The 24,774-nt window shown below is 34.0% G+C and overlaps 1 protein-coding gene across 1 annotated transcript; it reads right to left on the bottom strand.

Moving 5' to 3' along the window:
* Positions 1-200: 200 nt before the first annotated feature.
* Positions 201-16,406, bottom strand: LOC126762198 (uncharacterized). The gene is made up of 6 exons (XM_050478757.1): positions 16,211-16,406; positions 9,651-10,524; positions 1,653-1,921; positions 1,087-1,308; positions 837-1,033; positions 201-720 (listed from the first exon to the last, which is right to left on the bottom strand). Exons 2-6 carry the CDS (start codon positions 10,403-10,405, stop codon positions 589-591), a joined length of 1,575 nt encoding a protein of 524 aa, XP_050334714.1. The 5' UTR covers positions 10,406-10,524; positions 16,211-16,406; the 3' UTR covers positions 201-588.
* Positions 16,407-24,774: the final 8,368 nt, after the last annotated feature.

The following is a 24,774-nucleotide window of genomic DNA, read 5'->3' as shown; positions in this document are numbered from 1 at the left end:
TTCAATAGATGGGGGCTCTACTTCCGTTGGTTGATTATTGTTGTTCATATGAACTTTAGAATCAATGCCCAAACCAGAATGGAAAAAAGCAAAAAAAAAGATCTCTTGTAAAATTTTATTTTCGTAACATACGATTATTTCGCAAAAAGAGGACGACTTTTTGATCAAAATATGGTACTAAATAAAAAAAGAACACCGTGTATTTTTCGCATAGTTCAGTTTTTCATTTATATGTATGTATACTATTTATTGACAGTAAATGCAATAGGGTTCGTTAAACCATCGTTTTTTGGATACACGAGTATTTGTCAATTTGGTCATTTGTAAATGGCAAGTTTACTTATTTATGTACATATTACAATCATACAAGCTATCATTTAGATATTTATTTACAAATATTCTAACACACTTATGTATTATTGTCTAAAGAATCATAGGTTGAAGTCAAATGCATATGAAGTCAAAAATTGATAATTGACAAAATTATGTAAATTATTGATGAGAAAAACTTTTTCACATTTTTAATAGAAAATCATTAAAATACGCTACAGCTAACTTAATTACATATACAGTCTAGTTCTTTGATTTCTACGGACAATTGGCGTTAGGTCCATTTCGGCACTTCATTAATAGATTTAGCATGCTCTCAAGCCTGTTAGTCCGGGTCTCTGTTTGGTACAGATTTGACTGTAACCGACTTATGTCCTGCTGCTGCTTTTCCTAGATTTGAAATTGTTAAAAAAAGACGTTATCTAGATGTATATACTATATGAACATATGTAACAGGACAACATCCAAAAATGAAAAATATTTTAATACTGTTGCAGTACACTTACTATAGTACTTAGGCGACTCTTTAAAGTATCAACAACACTGTGAGCAGCTTGAAGTGATTTCTGCAACTCATTTGTATGTACCCTCTCATTTGCTAAGGAGCGCTCAATTTTCTGAAGACGAGCACTAACATCCTTATCACTTGACTCGATTTCATTTTCCAAATCCCGTGCTTCAAAAGCATCATCATCTTGCAAACCTGTAGAAGACATCTGTTGTATATATATTTCTCCATTTAGGCATACAACTTACCGATTTTCTTGCAACTTTGCTGATCCAATTGTAAAACGAAACCTTTGCGGCATTCACAAAAGTATGAGCCAATTGTGTTGACACAGGTCTGGTCGCATGGCTTCTCTTCTTTACATTCATTTATGTCGTGTTCACAATATTTCCCCGTAAATCCTGCGGGGCAAGTGCACGTATCAGGTTCAGTACAAGAGCCACCATTTTGGCACCCAGTGCTACAAATGGCTGTTAAAGAAAAGTAAAGTTAAAGAAAAGTTACAGATTACAGTCTGAAAATAGTGCACAAAATAGTACAATTCATGTAAAAAAGAGCTAAAATCGAGCACATCCAAGCAGTGAGAACATAGAAATGTTTATGACTGGATATCAACACAAGCTTATTTCATCTATACTATATGTACATATACCACGCATCTTTAACTTCTTAATCTTTTAGCACACTACAAACTTCAAACACACATGGCTAAATTAATTATTTTGTTTTAAATACCAACATTCTAATCTACCATATACCATATGTATCTATGTAAATTTATGTATGTAGTATATATTACGTGGCAACCGCTTACGTTTTGAGCAGGAATCTGATTTTGGAAATTCGCGTTCCCAACCGCTGCAGCAATCGTATGTAACTTGTTGCGATGCCTTATGGCGAATGACATCGCGAAAAGCCTGCTCATGGACTAGCTGAACTCTTGTACACATCTGATTTGGATGTTGCGTCTGCACTTGAACTGCGCTGCAAGGCGTGTTGACATGTTTCCAGATCGGTCTTGCATAGACTTCGGTTGTTTTTACGGGCATGGTGATGGTGCGTTGCTGTACACAAATATGTCGTCTGCAAGTGAAATTGATCTACATTAGTTTGAGACAATTTTATTTTTATAAACGGGGCGGACTTAATCTCAATGTACTTTTTGTGATCACAAATTTGGTAGTGTAATTTTGGTAACTCATATCAGTACCACAGTAGTGGGTTGAGCTATGCCCACTTTTTAAAACCTGTGACATTTTGTGACCCTCTGTGAATTCGGTAATAAATATTATTTATCACTCCATTAATAGCGTTAATGTAGTTCCTCATCCACATACAAGGTGCATTCCAAAGTAAACAGGACTTTTGAAAAAAATGAAAAAAAATCAATTTATTTTATTCAAAATAGTCTCCTTCTGCTTCAATACAGCTTTTTGCACGGTCCAAAAGCATGTCGAACGAGTGTTTTAGCTCGTTGGCCGGTACGGCCGCCAGTTAGCCGGTGCAAGCCTTTTAAATGGCCTCTACGTCTGCATAACGCTTTCCTTTCATTGGCAAATACATTTTCCGAAAAGGATTTACGGATTTAGATTGGCCCACATGTTGATCGTTATTTATGTCCTCACGACCACTTTGAAAACGTTGAAACCGCTCGTGCACCCTGCTACGGGATAGGCAATCATCGTCATAAACTTGTTTAATCAATTGAAACGTTTCGGTAAAAGTTTTACCAATTTTAAACAAAATTTAATGTTGGATCTTTGTTCGAAGCTCATTTTCGCACCGATAACACAAACATACTGACACTTAAAACGCAATAACTTCACTTCCTTCATCATGAAATGTCATGAAATTCTCATTGGACAATCGATAAAGATAGCAGATTCTAACGCACCAGTCGACATATAGATGGCGCCACCAGGGGGCGCTAGATTCAAAAAGTCCTGTTTACTTTGGAACGCACCTTGTATAAGTACATATTAATATATGCATTTGCATATAGGTATGCATATGATATGCATATGTATACATATATATATAAGTATAACCATGCCAATATCTTAATTAAAAGCTTAGGAGTAAAGAAAGCTGTGAGCATTCAGAGAATGTGTTATGAAAGGGCCTATTATGAGAAGGCTGTACGGTGAAGTTGAAGTGAAGTTTAATTTTAATTCCATAAGAGGACATACACGCGCATTCCGCGTATTTTATATTGCTGCAAACCTGTTATTCAATCTTTAAAAAATAGCACCTTGCTAAAGTGAAAAGTTTTTGCATCGCTAAAAGCTAAACATACATACATAAGTATATAGTATGTATTTATCTACATACTATGTACTGTCATGCTTTCGAGTTTTGATTGATAGTCACATACACGCAAATCATCAAATATATGTACATATGTGTAGAGTTGACATACATACATATGTATGTATGTATATTCACCCTTCCGAATATTGCTGCAATCCACAATTCTTATAATTAAATTCTAACTTCTTAGCTGAACTTATTATTTACAAAAATACCGCAATACCGTACTCATGAACCCGTTAGAATTAATGCACTTTATGAGAGGATATTATTTAGCTATCGCCATTGCGTACTTAATGGTTTTTTCAATGCATTATTCGGTACAACTGATTAATCGGTGTTATATTTGACAAAACTATAGTATTGATAATTTATTTGTTTTATTTTTATTTGTAAATAACATTTGCACTCCATTAATTAGTTATTTATAATACTATTTAATCTACTACAACGCACTGCCAGATCTTCTAGTATTTACATATATGAATATTAAAAAACTGTTTTAATTTTCTTAAAACTTTACAGGTAAATAAAGAAAATATGTAATTTCAAGTTGTGCCTGGATAGAGAGAATTAGGGTGCAGTGGTAATTGAAATTTTGAATGCATTTTTCATTTTTCAGGTTCATCACAGCACACACATGCGTTACTCTCTACCATACATACTACAATACATATACATATATACATATATGCATGTACGTACATATAGGTGTGAATGTATGCTACTGGAAATTCGCGAAATTCCCTTTTCGCCTAATCGGCACATGTATTTTGACGGTGTACATGAAGCTAAACATGCAGCACTTGCGGCAGCCGTTTTGACAAATTAAAAGCATCTCGGGTGCAACGGCTGCACGACGATTAAGTGATCAATTTTGTCTCAGCCATCGCAGATACGAAGGCACTTGATTCTCTCACTCCATCTTTGCGAGTGCTATTTTTGCTGTAAACCATACGATATTTAATATAACTTTTTTAAGAACACACAAACTTCTTCAAAATTTTTAGTTCTTATAACTATTACAATTTTTTATGCAAAGAAAATTGAAAAAATGAAAATTTTATGGAAAAGTTTAGCACCCTACTTCTACAAGTACATACATATATGTACACATGCATATTTATACATACGAATTTTTTCAATAGTTCATTGTCCTTTTCACCTTATGAATTGTGCCATTAAATTTTTGGATAAACATACTTATGAGTTATGTGTTTATCTGACTATATGTAAACACAATGCACATACATATGTACAGGATAAATTCCAATATGAGTGTAAGTTAAAACTTGATTCTTAACATTGTTTAAAATTTTTTATGGCATCCTCTTCTAGACAATAATAGTGACAACGGCATATTGAATCAAAAATAGGAGGAACGAACATACATACATACATACATATGTACATATGTCTGCTCTGAGAGTCAATTTTGAAAAGTGCAGAGAGAAATTTGACTTAAATCCCAATATTTTATTAATTAATTCGATACAAGAAAATTTCATCAAACATACCGTAGACAATTGTGTAAATTATCAAATACTATCAACTCTTATTATAGTATGTATGTAGTTGTAGCTTAACTGTCTAAATTAGGAAAGATTCAAGAGCGTTTATCTATAGTACATTATTTTGCGAAATTTAAAGTTTGAATACATTGAATATATTTAAAAAAATATATTTGTACTTTATTTTTTTATTTATTTATGAACATATCTAGCTGAATAAATTATAAAAATTAAAGTGATCTTCAAAAAAATTGGCGCTCTTTAAACACATTATTAATTTTTCCAAGTAATATCTATTATGCTTTAGCACTTTTTTGTTAAGAAATATGTTTTAAGGATTTACATTATCCACTGATCTTTTAATATGTAATAATTATAATACTTGTATTTCGTAAAGTTAATAAATAATTTGCAACATTATTTAAAGTTATCAATATTAACTAGCTTGAAAATTTGAGCAATACTGCTAAATACTGCCCGAAAATGTAAATTCATAGTGGTTTTCAAGTAGACCGATTTCTGTAGCCTTCCGGCAACTAGTTACTATAATCCACCAGTTGAACTTTAACAGGCAGTTGAACGGACTTTAGCCAGCAAACTGTGAGGGGTACATACATAAGTACAAGCATGAACATTTCTCTTTACAATCCCAAAAGTGCCTTTCTAATACATTTCCCAACAACCTCGACCTTTCCAGAATCGAAATAATTTCTTAATGCCTATAAAATAAAACTAATGTATCAACTTTTGATATTGGTTTGGCTGACGTCTTTTGTATATATTTTGTTTCGAACGTGGTATGATCTTGTATACATTAAATGCACAAAACATGTACAAAAAAATGTAGGCTACGTGCCTTTTACTTCGCAACAAATGGACACCACCTTCACATAAACAACTTTTTGGAATGGAGCCGAGATTGAATTCAAGTAATTTGGTAAAACTACCTCAGCTAATAATACAAATCACTGAATGCCGCTTGAGTCTTAAAGGGCTATACCAGTGCGACACTTTCAAAAAACTTTTTTTTTTGCTTTTTCGATAGTTCATATATGCAAAAATATCCTGTGAAATCGGCGAGGTCGTATCTTAAATAGTTTTTGAATGGCAGCATTCTAAACAGCGACCGCTCAGAGGTGCAAACATACATATACTGAAACTTTAAACGCGTTTTTCTCGAAACGACATTTTTCAAAATTGCTGACATTATAACTCAACGAGAAATTGACCGATCGACTTCAAATTAAAACTAGATATAGTTGAATAGATTTGCTGTACAATAGACTACGATCTTTTTGATTGGTTGAAAATTGTAAATTTGGCATTAAAAAAACGACCATTTTTTTGTAAAAAACGATTTTTTTTTAAAAATTACTCCATTTTCTTAATTTTTAATATTTTTCAAAGATCGTAGTTCATTGTATAGAAAATATATTTAAGTTTAATAAACATTTTGAATTTTTTTTTGTTTCAGCTACTCAATCGACCGGAATCATGCCAGCAGTTGAGGCACTTTTTTTTCGGCACTTCTGCAGACAGCTCATAACTCCGTTATTTTTCAATATTTTTGTAAAAAAAATTTTTTTAATATAGCTAAAAATATACTTTATTACGTCCATAGAACGTCGAAACATTCAATCTAGTACTTTCTTTAAAAAAAAATTCACGAAAATCGCCTAATTTTTCATGCGTCACACTGGTATAGCCCCTTAATTTTTACAACTTCTGACCTCCGTGTGTATTCAAATGCTAGTTTTTATCTATTCAATACTAATGTCACAACGCTGGTACTACTTATGGCAGGTGAATAAGTAAGAACGATACTCTGGTAAACTTCCGGGATGGGGTGGGATAAAAATTCATTACGTAAAATTATGTTTGAGTGAATTATCACCCCACTATTAAATGTTGCATGCCACTTATAATAAAACAATATATTGCTCCATTACGAGATATATATAATATATGTATATTTATATATGTAAGTACATATGTGTGTACCTAAGAATTGTATTGCGAAAATGTAACAAACACATATGGATGTTATAGCGGCAACATATCTATGAGAAACAAGTTTCACCTAAAATAAGTTCAAAAGCTGAGTCGTGTATTTTGTGTATTTTTATTCAAAATGAGTTCAAGAGACTTTTGACGCCATTGCAACCAATTTGCTGCGTTGTTTATTTGTTGTTATTTGCTTTTTAGGGTCAAGTTTTTTTATGAAGGGTTTCAATAGCTTTAATTTAGATTACGCAACGTTCTTAATAAGTAATTAATTCTTTCGATTAGTGTACATATGTAAATAACTGACGGTTACTTTTTACTTAGCTTGTCCCATAAGTACGAGAATTTGAGGTGTACAACTGAAGTGTTCTAAGAGACCTTTCCAGACGGTTATTGAGCTAGAAAGCTTTTATGTAGTAAAACTGTAAGTCATGAAATGTTCGGCAAGTATGTATGTATATAAACATTAATTATTTCGTAGATAGTTGACATTAATGAAGGGCCAACGACTTATCATTATTGGGGAACTAGTTAGGTGAAACTGTACTATTGAAACACACTGTTCGTGCGAATGATAACTCCACTAAAATTGGTTTTAGCTTGGTACATGTGTGTTCAGTATTTCTTGACGTCATAAGTAGGTTGGTATTGCAGATAGGCCAGTCATTCATTTACCAATTAAATTTCAAAACAAGTTCGACTGTAATGCTCACTGTGGCAAGAGGCGTTGGATTCTCCCATTAAGAGGTTTACAATACAATCTCGAAAACTACAAAAGTTTATATATATAATGTTTAGATTTGAAACTACGAAAAAGGCGTTATCTGTCTAAAGAAGGATGTCAAAGTTAAATAATATTACACTCAGCGAAACAAAAAAAACCGCACTCAAAATATTTTGTAATTTTGATGTTTAAAATTTAATATTAAAGTTTATTTTAATAATGTTTGTAAAAAAATATTAAATATATTACAACATTTCACGAAAATATATTGAAATCAGCGAAACATACATTGTTGAAGTCCCCCGGAAGTTCGAAGATCTTTATACTAAGTAAATGGGGCCTAAGAGAAATATTGACCCAATTCAACTTATTCTTAACACACAGATAAACTATTATCAGGAAATTATTCTCCCGTCATTTCAATTATATATCTCACACATTGACCTATATTTTTGGTATAAAATTAACTAAAGACGCTGGTCCCGAAATATGGGTTTTCACTTAAATGCAGGCGGTGCCACGCCCATCGGCAAATTTTGCCAGCAGCTCTAATAGAATCTTCTCCTATGACCTCGCGTGTAAAGTTTTATTTGGTTCGGACGAAACTTTTTGGTGCGGGACCACGCCAACTTTTCAAAGCTTTTCAAACCACAGTTGCCAAATTTGAGTTCCGTATATTAACCTACGGCTTAATTATGGCACTTTATACGATTAACGACGTTTTTTGGGCGTGGCAGTGGTAGGATTACTCCCATCTACAATACCAAACATCTTATGGTGCCAAGAACATGTCTAGCGAATTTCATCAAGGTACATACATATGTATGTATATTAATTGTGGCTCAAGTTACAGCTTGCACGCACGGACGGACTGGACAGTTACCCGGATTTCCACTCGTCTCGTCAATTGTTTATATGTAAAAAAGCCATAACTATCTCGAATAGTTTTAGGTGATACATACAACCGTTAGGTGAACAAAACTGTTATACTCTGTAGCAACATGTGGCAAGAGTATAAAAATTACGGGAGTGGTTTACCCTAACTTACGGAGCGAGTGCGATAGCAAGGTTATAATCCTAAAAAAGGTGGCCTGGATCATTTTCGGTTAGGGGCACCAAGCTGGGTACCACCCCTTCCGATATAACATTTCGTTCAAGGTTCACTGAGCATTCTTATATTAAAATGGATTTTCTGCCAACCGGTCAACACGTCTTGCTTGATAACCGTCAGGTCAAATAAGGCTAAACTTTGATTCGTCAGAAAACATTACAGAGATCTTCTTGGTTGGCGTCCAGTAAGTTTATTTTTTTTTTTTTCTGCTCAAGAGTGGCTTTTTACGTGTATTCTTCATAGCAATCCCATCTCGTTAAGCCGATTTTGAACTGTTTGAGTTAAAATATTATTACTAAATGATTTTTGTAACTGCTTTAATTATATGTAAAGAACTTTACATGGGGGTCAGTTGAAAAATTAAATAAAAATTATCACTAGTAGTACACGACATAAAGCAACTCTGTCTTAAGAATGATACCATCTTTCAATATCTCCCCGAAAAAATATACTTACCGTGCGATTCTGTAACTTGAGACAGTCTCAAGTCTCTAAATTTGAGATTTTAAGTTAGAGACGATTTTTGAGACTTGAGATGATATTGCTATTCTGTAAGTGACAGTCACAAAATCTATTACATTTCATTATTCAGAGATGTTTTTACACTTGAATGAAAATAAATACATATGTCGATAACAAATATTAAATTTTCTATAACATAGTCAAAAAACATAATTATCAATGAAAATAAAAATATATGTTGACTTTGTTTCATAATATTTACGAAATTTATGTAAAATTGATTTATTTTTAACCTTTTCGTGTTTGAGTTGCTTACAAAATATAAAGAAACGACAATCGATTAATATCTATGATGATCTCTATTCAGTATATTCAAAATGGCAGACAAGAGCTCTTTTTAGTTTTGTGACCTGCTAACTACCAGGTCTCAATATTTTGAGACTAACGCTAGAGACTGTTTAGTGAATAGTAACTAGTCTCAAATTGAGACTTTGCCTCAAAATGTCTCAAATAGAGACTAGAGACTGGTTACAGAATCCCGCTATTAATGTGACAATCGCCCCCAATCTCCTTGTGTTTATGCCGGAGATGGCTTTTGAGCCAAAATATGGTTTGCCACAAAAAATGTAACAGATTATAAGGTATCATAATCAATGCAAATTAATTTTAATCAATTATTACTTCACTTACTTTTCCATGTCTTTGGAGTCGATATTATTTGTCTCGTTTGGCTCATCGGTAGTATGGTCCGAGTTTAAGCTTGGTGGTGCTGCCGTAACATAACCTCGTCGTGCCGGCACCAATGGAGGAGGAAGAATTGTTGATGGTGTGACTGTTGTATGCAGAGGTACAAAACCATAACTTCGTCGAGTATTCACCCAATCCGGACTAGTCATTTCAGTTCCATTCGGACCGATAAGTTCCACATCATCACTATTGTCGTCGCCTTTTCCACCATTGTCACCTACATTTACGGTACTGAGCGTAGGCAAACTTTTTGGCGACTCAAACGTGTTGCTATGCGCATTGTAGACATGATACTTCCAGTCTGGACTAACTCGATGATTTCGAGCGCCACGTGGTGAAATATTATTGTTATAATAGTTCCTTGAACTTAAGCGACGCAGTCTCGTCGATCTTGTTTTATTGTAAACCTGTTCCACTTGAGCATTAGGGCCAAATGAGGACAATATTTCGGGCTGTACTTGTCGATGTTGAAACTGAATCCTTTGCTGCAGTCGTTCTTCTTGTTGTGGTACAAAAAGTGATTTATGATACCGCTGTTGATGAGGGTGATGATATTGATTTCTCTGAATCGTCAATTCCTGTGATTGATGCGAAGCAGTGTCTTTCTGCCCTATAATGCTGGCTTTTGCATAAACATTGGCATTGGAGAAAATAATAAGCACCGCGGATATGACTGCCCAATTCATAATTTTTGCCATTTTAGCATATGTGCATATGTGTAAATATTTCAATTCTTTTATATTTATTCAGCAATTGGCTTTAATCTTATTTAATACTTCCATGAAATATTAAGAATTCAACCAAAAATATGAAGGACCTAAAAAGTGATGGGGAAAAATGTTTATAAGTGAGTTGTCCGAAACAAAATGCATATTAGAGATTATTTAAAAAATTCTTATGAATTCGTTGTGTTTGAAAATTCACTTTTGCTTAATGCCAAATCAACATTAGTTTATCAATGTCGGATTAAACCCTTGAATTCCCACGACTATCGATTCCATACCTGCCATACTATACTACGAAATATGGACATCAAATTGTGTATGTACGTTAACTCAAGTATGTGGGTATGTAAGTATTTATAGATAGATACATATACATATGCATATTTGAACGGTATTATTTTCATAAATTATTTATTTTAATTTCAGAATCCTCTATTCCAAATAATCCGTTTGGGCGTACAACAAAATCTTCATAACGCATGATTGAGCTTAGCATAATAATACGAGAATCGCTAGACGTTAATTCGAGATACCATAGAAGTATGCACACATATGTAAATACACACACACATACATATATATGCACCATTCATCCGCATCCCTGATAACTCTGCTAGCGCTTAGGAATCCGTTGATGCATTTAATTATGAATTATGAATTCCAGGAATTTTCATATGACATACGTATGTATATACATATGTACATATGTATTATGTTAAGCGTATGTATGTATGTATGTATGTAATTACATATGTATCTGCGCCTTTGTCTCCTTATGTATAAGATATTTAAAGTTGAAGTTTGTAGCATATTTATTTTACTGATATCCGGCAAAGCTAGAACTTCACATAAATTTAAAAATTTGATTGCTTTGTTGTATTATTTCTTGTCATGTACTTAATTAAATATCCATATTCATTTTAAATCGAACACTTCTGCAACTGTTGACAGAATTTCCATATTAAATGAGTTCCAATTTACGGTTTAAAGCTGTTTTTTCAATGCCTTAAATTATTTTTAAAAAATTCGAAAAGGTCGAAAAATTGGGTCAAAAAAATTTTTTGTTTGAAGTCGACGCCATTGCTATTTTTTTTTTTTTTTGAAAATGGTCAACCCGATAACGACATCCTTACTAATGAAGAATCTTCTTGTCTTTTGTTTTTTTCTACAAGGGTTGAAATCACGTCAACCAGGACGCACCGTTTTTTTTGAAGCCCCCACTCCACCGGCCCGTAGCTCGACGAATTTTGGTTTTTTTCTTGCAATTTTTTTTATATTATTAAAATGTCAATAAAAAACATATAAAAAAATGGATGGTAACAATGTTTTTCATTTTTTTATCTTAGTTTAAAAAATGTCTAAAATTCGTGCGCCTAGACCAGAATACCCCCTTAAAATTTACTCCTAGGCTTTACACATACATACATACATGTACATATGTACATATGATCAGGGTTCAGTATCAAAGTAGTGCTCAGTAAGAAACAATATTTTTTCTAAAGCTTTATATATTTAAACATATAGTACATATGGTATATTATGTTATTGCTTCCATACATAAAACTTTATTATTAAGCATGCCTCAATAATAATAATGCATATGGTAAGTAAAAGAAGCGTTTGCTGTTGAACGTGCCTTCAATTTATTGACCATCTGTCAGACAATGAATTAAGCATATGCGCCAATTAATAAGAAGCAGTCGCTGAAGTATGGATTACACTACACGAGTGCTGAGGAATCGTGAATATGTCTTCAAACTGAAAAGTTTGTGTGATCGCCATCTCGATGGCGACGGGTTTAATTATTCAAATTACAATTAATTTTAAATACAAACTGACAATGGCACTGGCAGAGACTAATGAACTGTAAAAAATATTAAGTGATATTACACACATATGGTAAAATTATTACACAAGTCCCTAAGCACCACACCGAGCAAACCCATCCTCCGCTGGCATGTATGTAAGTACGTATGTGTTCATAAGTGTTAATCAATAACTATATTAACTACAAAAGTGAATGTTCGCCCACATGTACATACATACATACATACGTAGAAATGTACATATGTATGTATATACATATGTATGTACGTTCTTGTAACATGTGTATGTATGCACGCAACGTACCCAGAGTGAACTATCATAAATGAACTACTTTACAACTAGAAATTCCTAATTGAAATCGAAGTAATCAGGAAGTCCTTGATTATAGTTAAAAATTTCGAAACGAAATCAAGTAAGAAAGAGCTAAGTTCGGGTGCAACCGAACATTTAATACTCTCGCAATTTGTAAGGATCTAAGCCGGGCAGTGGCGTAGCTACAACTTCGGGCGCCCGGGGCCAAGGATGTTCTGCCGCCCCCCTTTATCTACCTACCTACAAGTTTCATGAGGTGGTTCGAACAAAAGTGAATTTTTACAAAATATCTTCGATATTAAGTATATAAAATTTAGGAACTAGAAGCCACGCAAATTCTGAAGTTCCAAAATTCTCACAATACGGTTTTTGAGGAAATTTATAGTAAATTTACAAGACATCTTATTAAAAGCCATAGAAAAAACCCATTTTCGCCCTATATCTTGTACACTTTTGACACAATTTTCAGAAATTTTTGCCCGAATTGGAGTTTTTAAATATCATTTTTGAAAATTTGGAGAAATAAAAGTATTTGTTACATTCAAAGCATAGGGTAACTGTGAGAGTGACACGTCGCGACGACAGAGTTAAAATAAAGATACTGTTTTTTTGTCTCTCCAATATGTCGCTCTGACAGTTTGCCCTATGCTTCAACTGTTTCTATTACTATGTTCTATCACTATTTTTAAGAAAGATATAAGCCAAAAGATATAAGACAAATTCAAAGACTGAAAAATAGTAAAAATTAATATTTTTCATTGCTTCTCTTTATCTTTTATAATAAATTTTGTAAAAAAAATTTGTTGAAGTATTTTTCTGAATATTAAAAAACAGCGAAGATCGTTTCCCCGCCCCCAAGACGTTGCGCCCGGGGCACTTTAAATAGTTTTCAACCTAACCTTTATATGGGAGGTGGGAGTGCTTATAATCCGATTTCACCCATTTTCACACTATCAAAGGAGGTGGCAAAAATATTTACTCTGCCAAATTTTGTTGAAATAGCTTTACGACTTTCTGTACATTAAACACATTAGGTGACCACTTTTTAAAACTTTTCAGCCCACAGATACTCCTCACTACTACTCTCTCTCTATCAAATTACAGTTTTATTTTATAAACATGTTTTTGTTAAATGCCATTTTGGGGTGTTGCAATGGTCCAATTACGCCCATATGCAATACTAACCTTCCTTAGGTGTCAAGGAACATACATATGTATGTAGCAAGCTTCATCAAGATATCTCAAATTTATTCAAGTTATCGCTTACACGAACCGACGGACGGACAGACAGTCACTCGAAATTTAACTCATCCTATCATTTAGATCATTTTTACATGTATACATTGTACATATTTATCTCGATTAGTTTAGGTGATACAAACAAGAGTTAAGCGAGTTCGAAATGACATGAGTTAAGCCAACTATAAACGGTATACTAGTGACTCTTTATATGTATAGTTTTAGGATTATTTTCAATGCATTGATGAGATGTAATTCACAAATAATTTGTACTTGTAGCACATTTACTACAAGTATATTTGACAATGGCATTTTGGAGGACTTCAGCATGCAAAATACAAGTTGCTGGTATGGGACAATCGGCTGACTAGGGTCTGCAGGGTACATATGTACATACATGTATATGCGTGTTATTTGTGTATGTCTGCATTTCTACGGAAGTAAAGGCAAAATCGAATCCACGCCAAATGCCATTTGAAGAATTTATTGAATCTGTCATTGTCATAATGGGAACAAAGAAGAAGCCAGTCATCCATGATATGTTCGCCGAAGGTTGAATCAGTCGTTTTTGATTTTTTGTCTCATTGAACTTTCTCAGTGTTTGACACTTTTCCTACAAATTCTCTGCAAAGCCAGCCAGCTTAGTTACCGAACGGCTGAATTCATTTAAATCGAGCTCTAGGAACAAAAGCACCAATTTACTCGACTGTTGCCTTGTGAACACGCTACACAATCAATTAAAATCTGCACATCGTCAAACATTGCCGGACATACGACGAGTCACTTTAACAGCAATTAATTTTTTTCCATTTCATGGTTTTGTGGCTGTGTATAGGAGATACAACTATCAGATTGGCGCATATTATTACTTTTATTCAATCCACACCTATGTTGAAAATGAAATAACTGCATATGGTTTTGATGAACTTTTTTCGTTGGCAACAATAAAGTGTTATTTTCCGAGATATTTACGTAGTTCCCGAGAGATTCTCATTCCTTTAATTCTAGGACAAAAGGTCCTCAATTTTGGTGTAAATTTTATTTCAAAAGGTAATTCAATAAAAATGACCGGAAATATAGATCAGGGTAAATATGCCGCAAAAATGCAAAATTTTAAAACCTGGATGAGGTTTATATTAGAAATGACCAATACTTTATAAAGCCTTTGTGTCAAATCAGGTAAAAACTATACCGATTTTTCATAATTATTTTAAAATATTTCGATACATTCCCCATCTGACCTACTTATTAATTGTATATTCGTTAAGAATGACTGTGAATTTGGAAGAGAAGCCATAAATCATTAACGTATGCACATAACATTATATCTTCTGGTATATACATACTTATGTACATATCCATATACATATAAATATAAATATATATGTAAGTATATGTATATAAAGACGTCCGTCCAGTTAGTATGCAAATCATTGTGTAAGTAAATGTCTGCTTAAGCAGCTATTAAAAGCATAAGTTGTTTCCTGAATTTTCGCTTCAATTGTGGTTTTAGGGTTTTAGAGGGAATTAGGGTAAATTCACACTTATTAATAACACATACATACATATTATGTATGTAGTTGACAACAACATTGTGCTCATGGGTGAAATAAAAATCCGACTTTTTAAAATGACTTATTAATTGTATTATACATACATACATACACATTATATATGTATGCATGCTTATGATTCAACTAGAATGATCGCAGCGTTGTGACAGCTTATTAAAATTCCGGGAGTTAAAGCAAACGATTTTCATCTGCATGAAGTCGACATGCGTATTATAAGAGCAAATTTATTTAGATTATAATTACGAGATTTAGTTTCCAGGTACATATTTATATACAAAAATGCATTCATATCGCTGAATATTCATATTACAAGTTTACGTCCAAAGGGAGACCGTGCCCGAGCCCACTCGACGACTGAACTTGTTTATTTTATTATTTATATCGCTGTTGTTACTGCACAAGGTAAACATCGCCTTGGCGCTACTCGAAAGAAGACAGATGGAAAATCTGCATAATGATCAGACACTGAACACTGCAATAACCGAGAGGCAATTCAGAGGCACTTTTTAAGACAATTTTCGAAGCAACAAATTAATTTATTTCTTTAGCTATGTATAAACACAAGTATAGCAGAACAATGGCTGCCTGTAAAAATTATTCTTAAGTCGCCTTCAAAAGTCGGATGGATACATTTCTGTATATTGTATTATTCTTAAGGACTGTAGTTCAAACGGTACGTCAGATATTCTTTAGCTTTTGCACAATTTCTGTTTGTATTTAAGTCACTTCACTTTTTAATTATACTATGCACATGTATGAATTACTGAATTATCTCTTGCCACTCCTTTGGAGTTGAACATAAGTATGTATACAATCACATATTTACCAAAATCCGTTTCTGAACGCTAAAATCTTAGAAAGCAACAACTATGGCGTACCGCCCGATTAACAATATCACGTTTATTTGTTAAATGTTGCGGTTCCGACGTTGCAACTTCTATGTCCGCTTGGTCGCTGTGCCGCGAGTCGACTGATCTCTACACTCAGACGCCAACTCTCGTTGCCAATTGTTTAAAGTTTAAACAAACGCGTTCAATGGCTTCTGCTTTGATGCAACTTCGACGTAATACATTCGCTTCCGCTTACGTCGGATTAACCAGCATGCGAGGAGATGATTCCATGTTCTCTGCGCACTCACTTACCAGCTTTGTGACAAACTTGCTGCTCGTCAGAACGTGTTTAATTGAGTCATGTTCACTTTCTTTGTTCGATGTTTTGTTTATATTTTTCTCTGGCCGCGTTCTCTGCAACGTCATTTACCCATGTTATTCTTGTAGAAGAGAATTTGCGTAGTTTTCTAGTTTACTGTATAATATATCTAATAGATATATGTACATATGTACTTCAGCTGAGTATCTACAGAAGTGTCAGCAGCTTCCTCGTTGCACAGTAGTTGTTGCCACTGTTCTCTGGTTGGACATGATATTTTACTAAGCCAACCGTTTTGTATTACATCTAAATCGTTTATTGTGGGTCCCATTATTATTGGATATTTTTATTTCAGAAGCAATGAAATGTTGCCAAAGCTGAGTTCAGCTTATCGTCTTATTCTGCTGGAGTGTTAAGTTGCTAGTTTAAATATGTAGATATTTCTTCCTTTGCGGGTTGGATGCTGTGGCAATAAGAAGAGAGTAATGGCTGGCTGGAACTCTACACCAACGTATACTTATGGACATAAGATAAGAGAAGCCAACTGCTTGAGCAAGCCTACCTCAAGATGCATGTACCTATGTACATACACTTACATAAGCTTATAGATTTGCGTGTGGGAATAAATTGCAAATATAAAATGTTAATGGACAATAATTTAATCAAAAACATAACAAAAATAATAATAAATCCTGGTAGATACATGATGTTTTTACAAGAATATCCTAAACCAAAAGGGAAACCGTTTAGTCGTATATGCTCTCACTTCAATTCAGTTCATTGTCATTTACAATTTTGAATGAAGAAGACTTGTATGTACTAAGTACAAGAAAAATAAACCAGTTAAGTTCCATTACGAAAAATACGAGTACTACTTGATAGGCATATTAACACGTAATCACTTCATTAAATACATCAACACTACTCAATTGATGAAAGGTTTAATTTATAGTTTATACAGTGATTCAAAAATGTTTTGGCACAGGCGTTGTCTTTGCTGAAAAATATACCTATTCAAAATTGAAATGACAATTTTTTTAACCAGCTTTTGGACCATTATTAGCTTACAAACGCTCAAGAAGGGTTCTGCATAAATTGTGAGTAAGTTAAGTTTTTGGGTAATATAAGTTTTATTATTTTTTTTTTCTGCTCTATCCGACTTATTACTAATAATTATTTTAAAGTTGTTCAATTTTCGATACAGTACGTATTATTAGCTGACATACATACATGTATATCATAATAAGCTGAAAATATATTATTTCATAAGAAACGCGAAATGCATGTTAAAAACGGCTAAATGCTCATGAATGAAGGTTCTGCATAAATTGTGAGTAAGTTAATATTTTAATTTTTTCTTATTACTCATAATTATGTTAAAGTTTTTCAATTTTCAATCATTCCATGTCAGTGCAAAACTTGGACTAGTTATAGGGTGAGCAAAATGGCCGGTCGTACAGAAATTTCGATGGATTTTCGTAAAATTATAATGAATTTGCACGTGCAGCAAAAATCTTATCGTGAAATTGGTAATATAGAGCAGAGACCTTATTCAAGTGTGCGAAATATTGTAAAACACTACATCAACACCGGAAATTTAGAGCGTGAGAACAGATCTGGAAAAAATTCGCACCACGTCAGGAAAGCTGCAGTGACTCAGAATCCGAAGATTTCAGCATTAAAGCCATACAGACAGAATGGGCAAATATAACTCAAACTTAGTAGGAAGTATCCGTCGACGTTTAGAAGCAGTTATTTAGGCCAAAGGAGGTTTAACAAAATATTATAATTAAAAAAAATCTGATTCAAAAGAATATTTTCCATATGTGCGCCTAAACTTTTTTTATGTAGAAACCTAAATATATTCATTATAATTTCATTATCTTTAAAAATATGTTAAATGTTAAATATCTTTTAGTTAAATATATAATAAATATGTTAAAATTGAAACATTTGATTATTTTACTTTAGTAACTTCAAAGGGAAGCCTGTAATTTTTGGATAAACATTTAAGTTTATGATGTGCCTAAACTTTTTTGATTCACTGTATGTAGCGTGCCATCAACGAGTTATCTAAATTTGCCACAAAGGAAGAGTGGCTTGAAGCAATCACCATACAAGGTGCTAGCAAACAATCAATTTTCATGTGCTCAAGCTCGGGCCCTGGCTGATATCTTAATCTAAGGCAGTGATTACATGTGTTGGTAAATTATAATAGATAGATTAAACTAGTAGAGCACTATTGATAAAATGATTTATTAAAATATATAATAAAGCTACGAGAACTTCTCAATGTGTGTATAGTATTGGTGCGCTGTGGTCTTTCATTTGTTTGAACTTTTGAGGATCGTTGCTTTTGTACTTAAGGAACTTTTTTGCATTAATTGCACTTTGAGACTTACTGGCATACCTAAATTAAACGGACGGCAGTTAAACTGACAGTATATTTTCTCACACGCTAAATTAATCATACATATGTATATGAACATACGTATATATCATGTAGATATGTATGTACATTAAAGATGTATAAATACAGTGTTATCGCAAGGTGATGCATTTAGATGAAATGCTTCCTTTCTTTTTACGTCGAACACGTTTTTGACCAAATGAGGTAACAAGTTGACTTCTATGCAATAGTTAAACAACAAAACTGGAATCAATTACAGAGGCTACTGTTAGCAATGTTGTCGTGCTACAAACAAGGGCAAATAAAACTGCTGTACGAGAATGACTAGAAGAAGGAATTTTTATTATAAAACAGGAAACAGTTAAATTTCGGTATAAGGTCACTGGAACCTGGGACAAAAAATAGTAAGACTTTTCAATTGAAATTCCGTGCGAAAACCCATTCCTCGAAATATTTCTTTTTCTGGGTTGGTATGACTATCAGTGAGTTCCATTAAATTTTGTGCGCGGAATCAAATTTCTGTTGCTGAAACGTTCAGAATGTTAAGAAAGCCCTTCGCTGATAATTGTTTGTCGCGAGCAAATGTTTTTAACTGGTACAAATTATTCAAAGAGGGTCGACAATGCGTGGACAATGAACCACATCCAGGACGATCATCAACATCAACTGATGATCAACACGTCAATAAAATAAAGGAAATGGTGTTTGAAAATCGGCAATTAACATTCAGAGATCTTACTGGAGTCGTTCAAAAGTCTCAGTGAAACCATTTTGAAGAATCATTTGGGCCTAGAAAAATAAAAGCACGATTGATTCCAAAATCACTCAATTTTTCCGAAAAACAGCGTCTCGTTAACGTCTGTGAAACAATGCTTTCCGACTACCAGTATGTCATGAAACGTATTGTTACTGTCGATGAGGCTTAGAGCAATGCTTACGACCCCGAAAAGGACAATCGATCGACCGAATATTGTGGTTATTAAGGTTATGTTAACTGTTGTTTTCTCCGATTATGGAGGTGTGGTGCACTCCGAATTCCTTCCGACCGGCCAAACTGTCAAGAAGGAATACTATTTAAGTGTTTTGCGTGGTTTACGCGAAGCTATTCGTAAAAAAGGTCGGATTTATGAGCCGATAACTCTTGGTTTTTGCTGCATGATAATGCACCGTCGCATACTAGATTGATTTTTCGTAAATAAATGGTCTGAATCAACCAATACCAAGAAATTCTTATGTTGTAGTAGAGCCCAGCCAGCCATTACCCTCTTTAATTTTTTGCCACAGCACTCAACCCACAAAGAATGAAATATCTATGTACATACATATGTACGTATCAGCTTAACATTCCGGGTTTAAAAAAACTTTTAAAGAGACGTTAATACTACGAATAAGTAAAATTAAGGGTTACATTACCTGTTGAACACACCTCATACATATGTATATATGTAAGCACAAAATTACATTTCAAACTGCACTTTACATAACTCGTCAAACTCGGTCTCTCTCAAATTTTTGAACGTGCTACCTAAGATTACCATTTTGTATGCCCACATGTGCCGTTATTCTATTTAAAGTTCACCGTATATGCTCTTTCATAAGCAGCGCCTTTGTCCATTTATTTAGTGCTTTTATTCATTTGGAGTGTTACAAATTTGGTTGGTGTTCGTGAACTCTTAAGCAGCTGATATATGTATGTATGTATGTACATGCATTGTGTGTACATACATACGTATGTATGTTCACAAGCGTGCATCGAATGATGAATCGAATTTCGCTCTTGCATTGTGATATTTTTTTCCCTCTTATAATACTCGTATTACCGCAGTTAGCTGCTTGTCGCTGGTTTTAACAAAGATTAATATTAACGAGCTTTTGATTGAGCCGATGAAACTTAAAACTATTACTGTGTTGTTGTACTTCTACATAATACACTGAATCTTCCTAATGAAGCACGCCCACATTGGAAAATTGAACTTAAAAAGAAATACTCGATCTGCAGTTGACCCGCTGAGACACGCTGATATCACTAACCCACTAACGCATTTCTTCCATTCAACATTGCATTCAAAGGTGTTTAAGGCAATTAATTAAAATGGTAGACGCAATACAAAACAAATGCATGCATGTAGATGCTGACATTGCTGCTGAAGTGGCTGATGTAAACATTGCCACGGCGATTAGACCGATGACCCATATGTATACATACGTACCATCAAGTGCATACAGAGAAATGATAGTAGTCAGACACCAGTCACAACTTGAAGTTCCTCACTTAAGTCGAATCAGACTTACCAATTTGTAGGAACACTGAAAAATACCAGTTGTCGATATGGAAAAAGACAATCCGCCGACTAGTTGGGTATGTGGTTCAAAGCAGTTGGCAAGTGGTATATTACTAGTTGACTCGGCTGCAGGATGGTTGCGCGTACTCTTATACTCGTGTATATTTACAAATCAGTGGTCAACATCGACACCTACACAGGCATTTGCATATTCGTGCATATAAGTGTTAGAGCAGACAACTCTGCCGCACAGTGACTACGAGCGGACATTATAAGCCCGGTAAATGAGGGTCATATTCAATAATGAAATATTAGCACTTATAATTTTACAAAATTTTGTTGCAATATAAAATACTCGCTTCAAAAGGAAATTGACACACTGTAATTGGTTTATAAATGACTTTTGTTGACACAATAAGCTGCATCTTTGGCACTTAATATGATGGAGGTAATAAAAACACTGATAAAAGTCAACAGAACGGTAGTTGGAAGACGCTGGCAAGGGCACATAATGAAAAATTAATACTTTAAAACCCATTGAATTAAAAAAAAAAATTAATACAGTCAATAAATTTCATTGAAATCGAGTAAAGATCGCTGGCCCAAAAGCTTGCGGACTGTTATTTCCTTCAATATAAGTGACATTTTTCCATGTGCATATCTTACTAGACATCAATTGTTAGCTTTTAGTCCGGAACAAACCAATTCTAAAGAATCTATATAACTGTTTATATAGATGTTTAGCTCAATTTATAGATAAAAAACTCAGACGGTGAGCATTTTCACTCTTTTTTTTAAATACAAAAATCGGATGCTTTTTGTCACTATATGTACTTGTACGTAGGCATAGTAAACAGATGTATTTGCTTCACACATACTTTCACTTTAAGTGGATTACATGCGTATGGATAAATATGCAAACAAAAATTAAAAAGATTTTATAAAAAAAATAAATGTACAAAAGCTTGCTCTCGAACCTTTAGTATCAAGCAATTCATCGAAACCAGAAAACTGTAATATTATCTAGCCAGAGGGGCAAACATATCTAAAGCAAAACGAAAATGAAATGCTCAAAGTCCAATGAAAAGTAAATGAGCTTACCCAAACCGCCAAAACACTTAGCATTGAAGAACCGTGCCAAACTTAAAGCATGGCGGATCAAACTCAAATCCATACGGTAACACCCAGCAGCTGCAATTGCTGCTGTCTCAGAACAAAGGGCTTGGGCTTGGCGACAATATCAAATGTCTGCTAATAGCCGGATCCTTTTATTTGCACTCCCATTTATTTGTAGGCCATGAATAAGAGCGCTAAGGCAAAAAACGGGGTGAACCGAAAACAACGACTCAGAAATACTATATTTTTTGTAACACATGAATATATGTATGTATGTGTGTACTTTGGTTATGGGACTGGTGTCCGCACCAGACATATGGGTGTGTTTGCACACATGAATGTGTAGGTACTTAAGCATGCACATGTCACAATTGAAGCAGATAGTTGTAATAAATTATATAAAAGTGCATATGTATGTAAATATGTCGACTTTTTTAATTATAAGTAGATACGGAACTCCTTCTGTAAAGCGAAAAGTTCGTATAATTTTAAAAAAACTCACAAACCATTTTGTTGGCGAAATTCAAAATCTGAACATATTAATATGAGCTGTCTTCCAACATTTCAATATTATTTTTGTAGTTCGATGCGTATTTTAACAGAGATCACGAGTTTCAATTACAGGCATCAAATAGTCGATTATCATGGCGCGATAACGGTCGCCAACGCATGGTCCATTTGGACCAGTGGTCCTTAAATTTTTGCAGGGTCACGTTTCAGTTTGAGTGTTACAAACATCGCGACAAACTTTGGAATATTATAAATCGCGCCCAATTGATGCATTTGTTGGGGCCAATAAGAATGTATATAGTACATTTAATAAAATATTTTATACATTACATTATAACGGGTGATTCAAGTAGAGGTACTTTTTTTAATAGCCTGTCATGGTAGTTTTGTTCAGTATTGCTTGGCATTTCATCATGGAAAGACTTACGCTTGAACAACGTTTACAAACAGTTCAACTTTATTACGAAAATTCATGTTCTGTAAAGAATTTGTTTTGTGCGCTTCGCTCATCTTATGGTCAACATAATCGACTCCGAATCGACATTATCACCCATCTTGAGATCCAGCATTCATTATGGGATAATATTTAAAGGAATAGACCACATCCATCACGCAGTGAAGAAAATATAGCAGCCGTAGCTGAGAGTGTTCACGAAGACCGAGGAGTGTCGATTCGGCGCTGTGCGCAGCAACTCGAACTGACGTATGGAAATACTTGGCGCATTTAAGTCGAGATCTTAAATTGAAAGCGTACAAAATACAGCTTGTGCAAGAATTAAAGCCATTTGACCTTCCGCTTTTTCGAGCCAAATTTTTTTTCAGTGATGAGGCCCATTTCTGGCCCAATAGGTATGTAAACAAGCAAAATTGGGCCGAGTAACCTGAAGAGATTCAAGAGCTGCCATTTCATCCAGACAATACAACGGTTTGTGTGGTTTGTAGGTGGAATCATCGGAGCATATTTCTTCAAAAATAATGCCGGTAGTCACCGTCAATGACGAAAGTTATAGCGCCATAATAACTGACTATTTGATGCCTGTAGTTGAAGCTCATGATCTTAATTTCAACAAGATGGCGCCACTTCCCACATATCGCATCAATCAATGGATTTATTGAGAGAACACTTCGGTGAGTAGATAATTTCCCGTTTTGGGCCGATCGAGATCGTGTGATATCACACCGTTAGACTGTTTTCTGTGGAGATAAAGTCTGAAATCTATGCGAATAAAAATAAATGACAAAGAATATTCTTTCATTTCCCACTAAATTTAAGGCTTATGTGTTTTTCTTTAAAAAAGTAGGGAACTTCGATATGAATCACCCTATAGCTGACATAAAAACTGAACGATCAAAATAATGTATGGGCAACTTTTTTATTTGACAAGATATCCACACAAAATTTGGCACAGATTATTGATAGCGTTTGGAGTACGAGCTCCGAAGAAATTGTTTAGATCGGAGTACTATAACTCTTTGAAGTCATTTCTTGTTTTTTTTTATCGTTTTTCAACTCAAACAATCTATTCAAGACGAAGTTTATTTTTTTTTTCAGTTTTTCAAACAAGAACTGGCCCAACTTGAAAATCTGTCATGCAATAATGTAAAAAAATACTATATCCATACGCGTGGTTATGAAAAGCGATAAGTGCTCCTTGGAATTTATTTCAAATTGATTATACAAAAATAAGGAAGGGCTAAGTTCGAGTATAACCGACTCTTGAAACTTGCAAGAATTACAGCCGGGTTAATACCTTCAGATGCACATGGCTTGTAAGTTATAAGGCGTTTAGGGCAAGTATTCACCCGATTTTATTTATTGTAGGCTCAAATATGCACCGTTGTTAGAAAGACATATTATCTCAACTTTATTAAGATAACTCACCTATTGACCGATATATGCGATATAAAGTCATCCGGAAGTTC

The sequence above is a fragment of the Bactrocera neohumeralis genome, chromosome 6 (genome assembly GCF_024586455.1).
Source record: "Bactrocera neohumeralis isolate Rockhampton chromosome 6, APGP_CSIRO_Bneo_wtdbg2-racon-allhic-juicebox.fasta_v2, whole genome shotgun sequence".
Lineage (NCBI taxonomy): Eukaryota > Metazoa > Arthropoda > Insecta > Diptera > Tephritidae > Bactrocera > Bactrocera neohumeralis.
The sequence above is the reverse complement of the archived record's forward strand: the minus strand, read 5'-3'. Positions and strand labels throughout refer to the sequence as shown.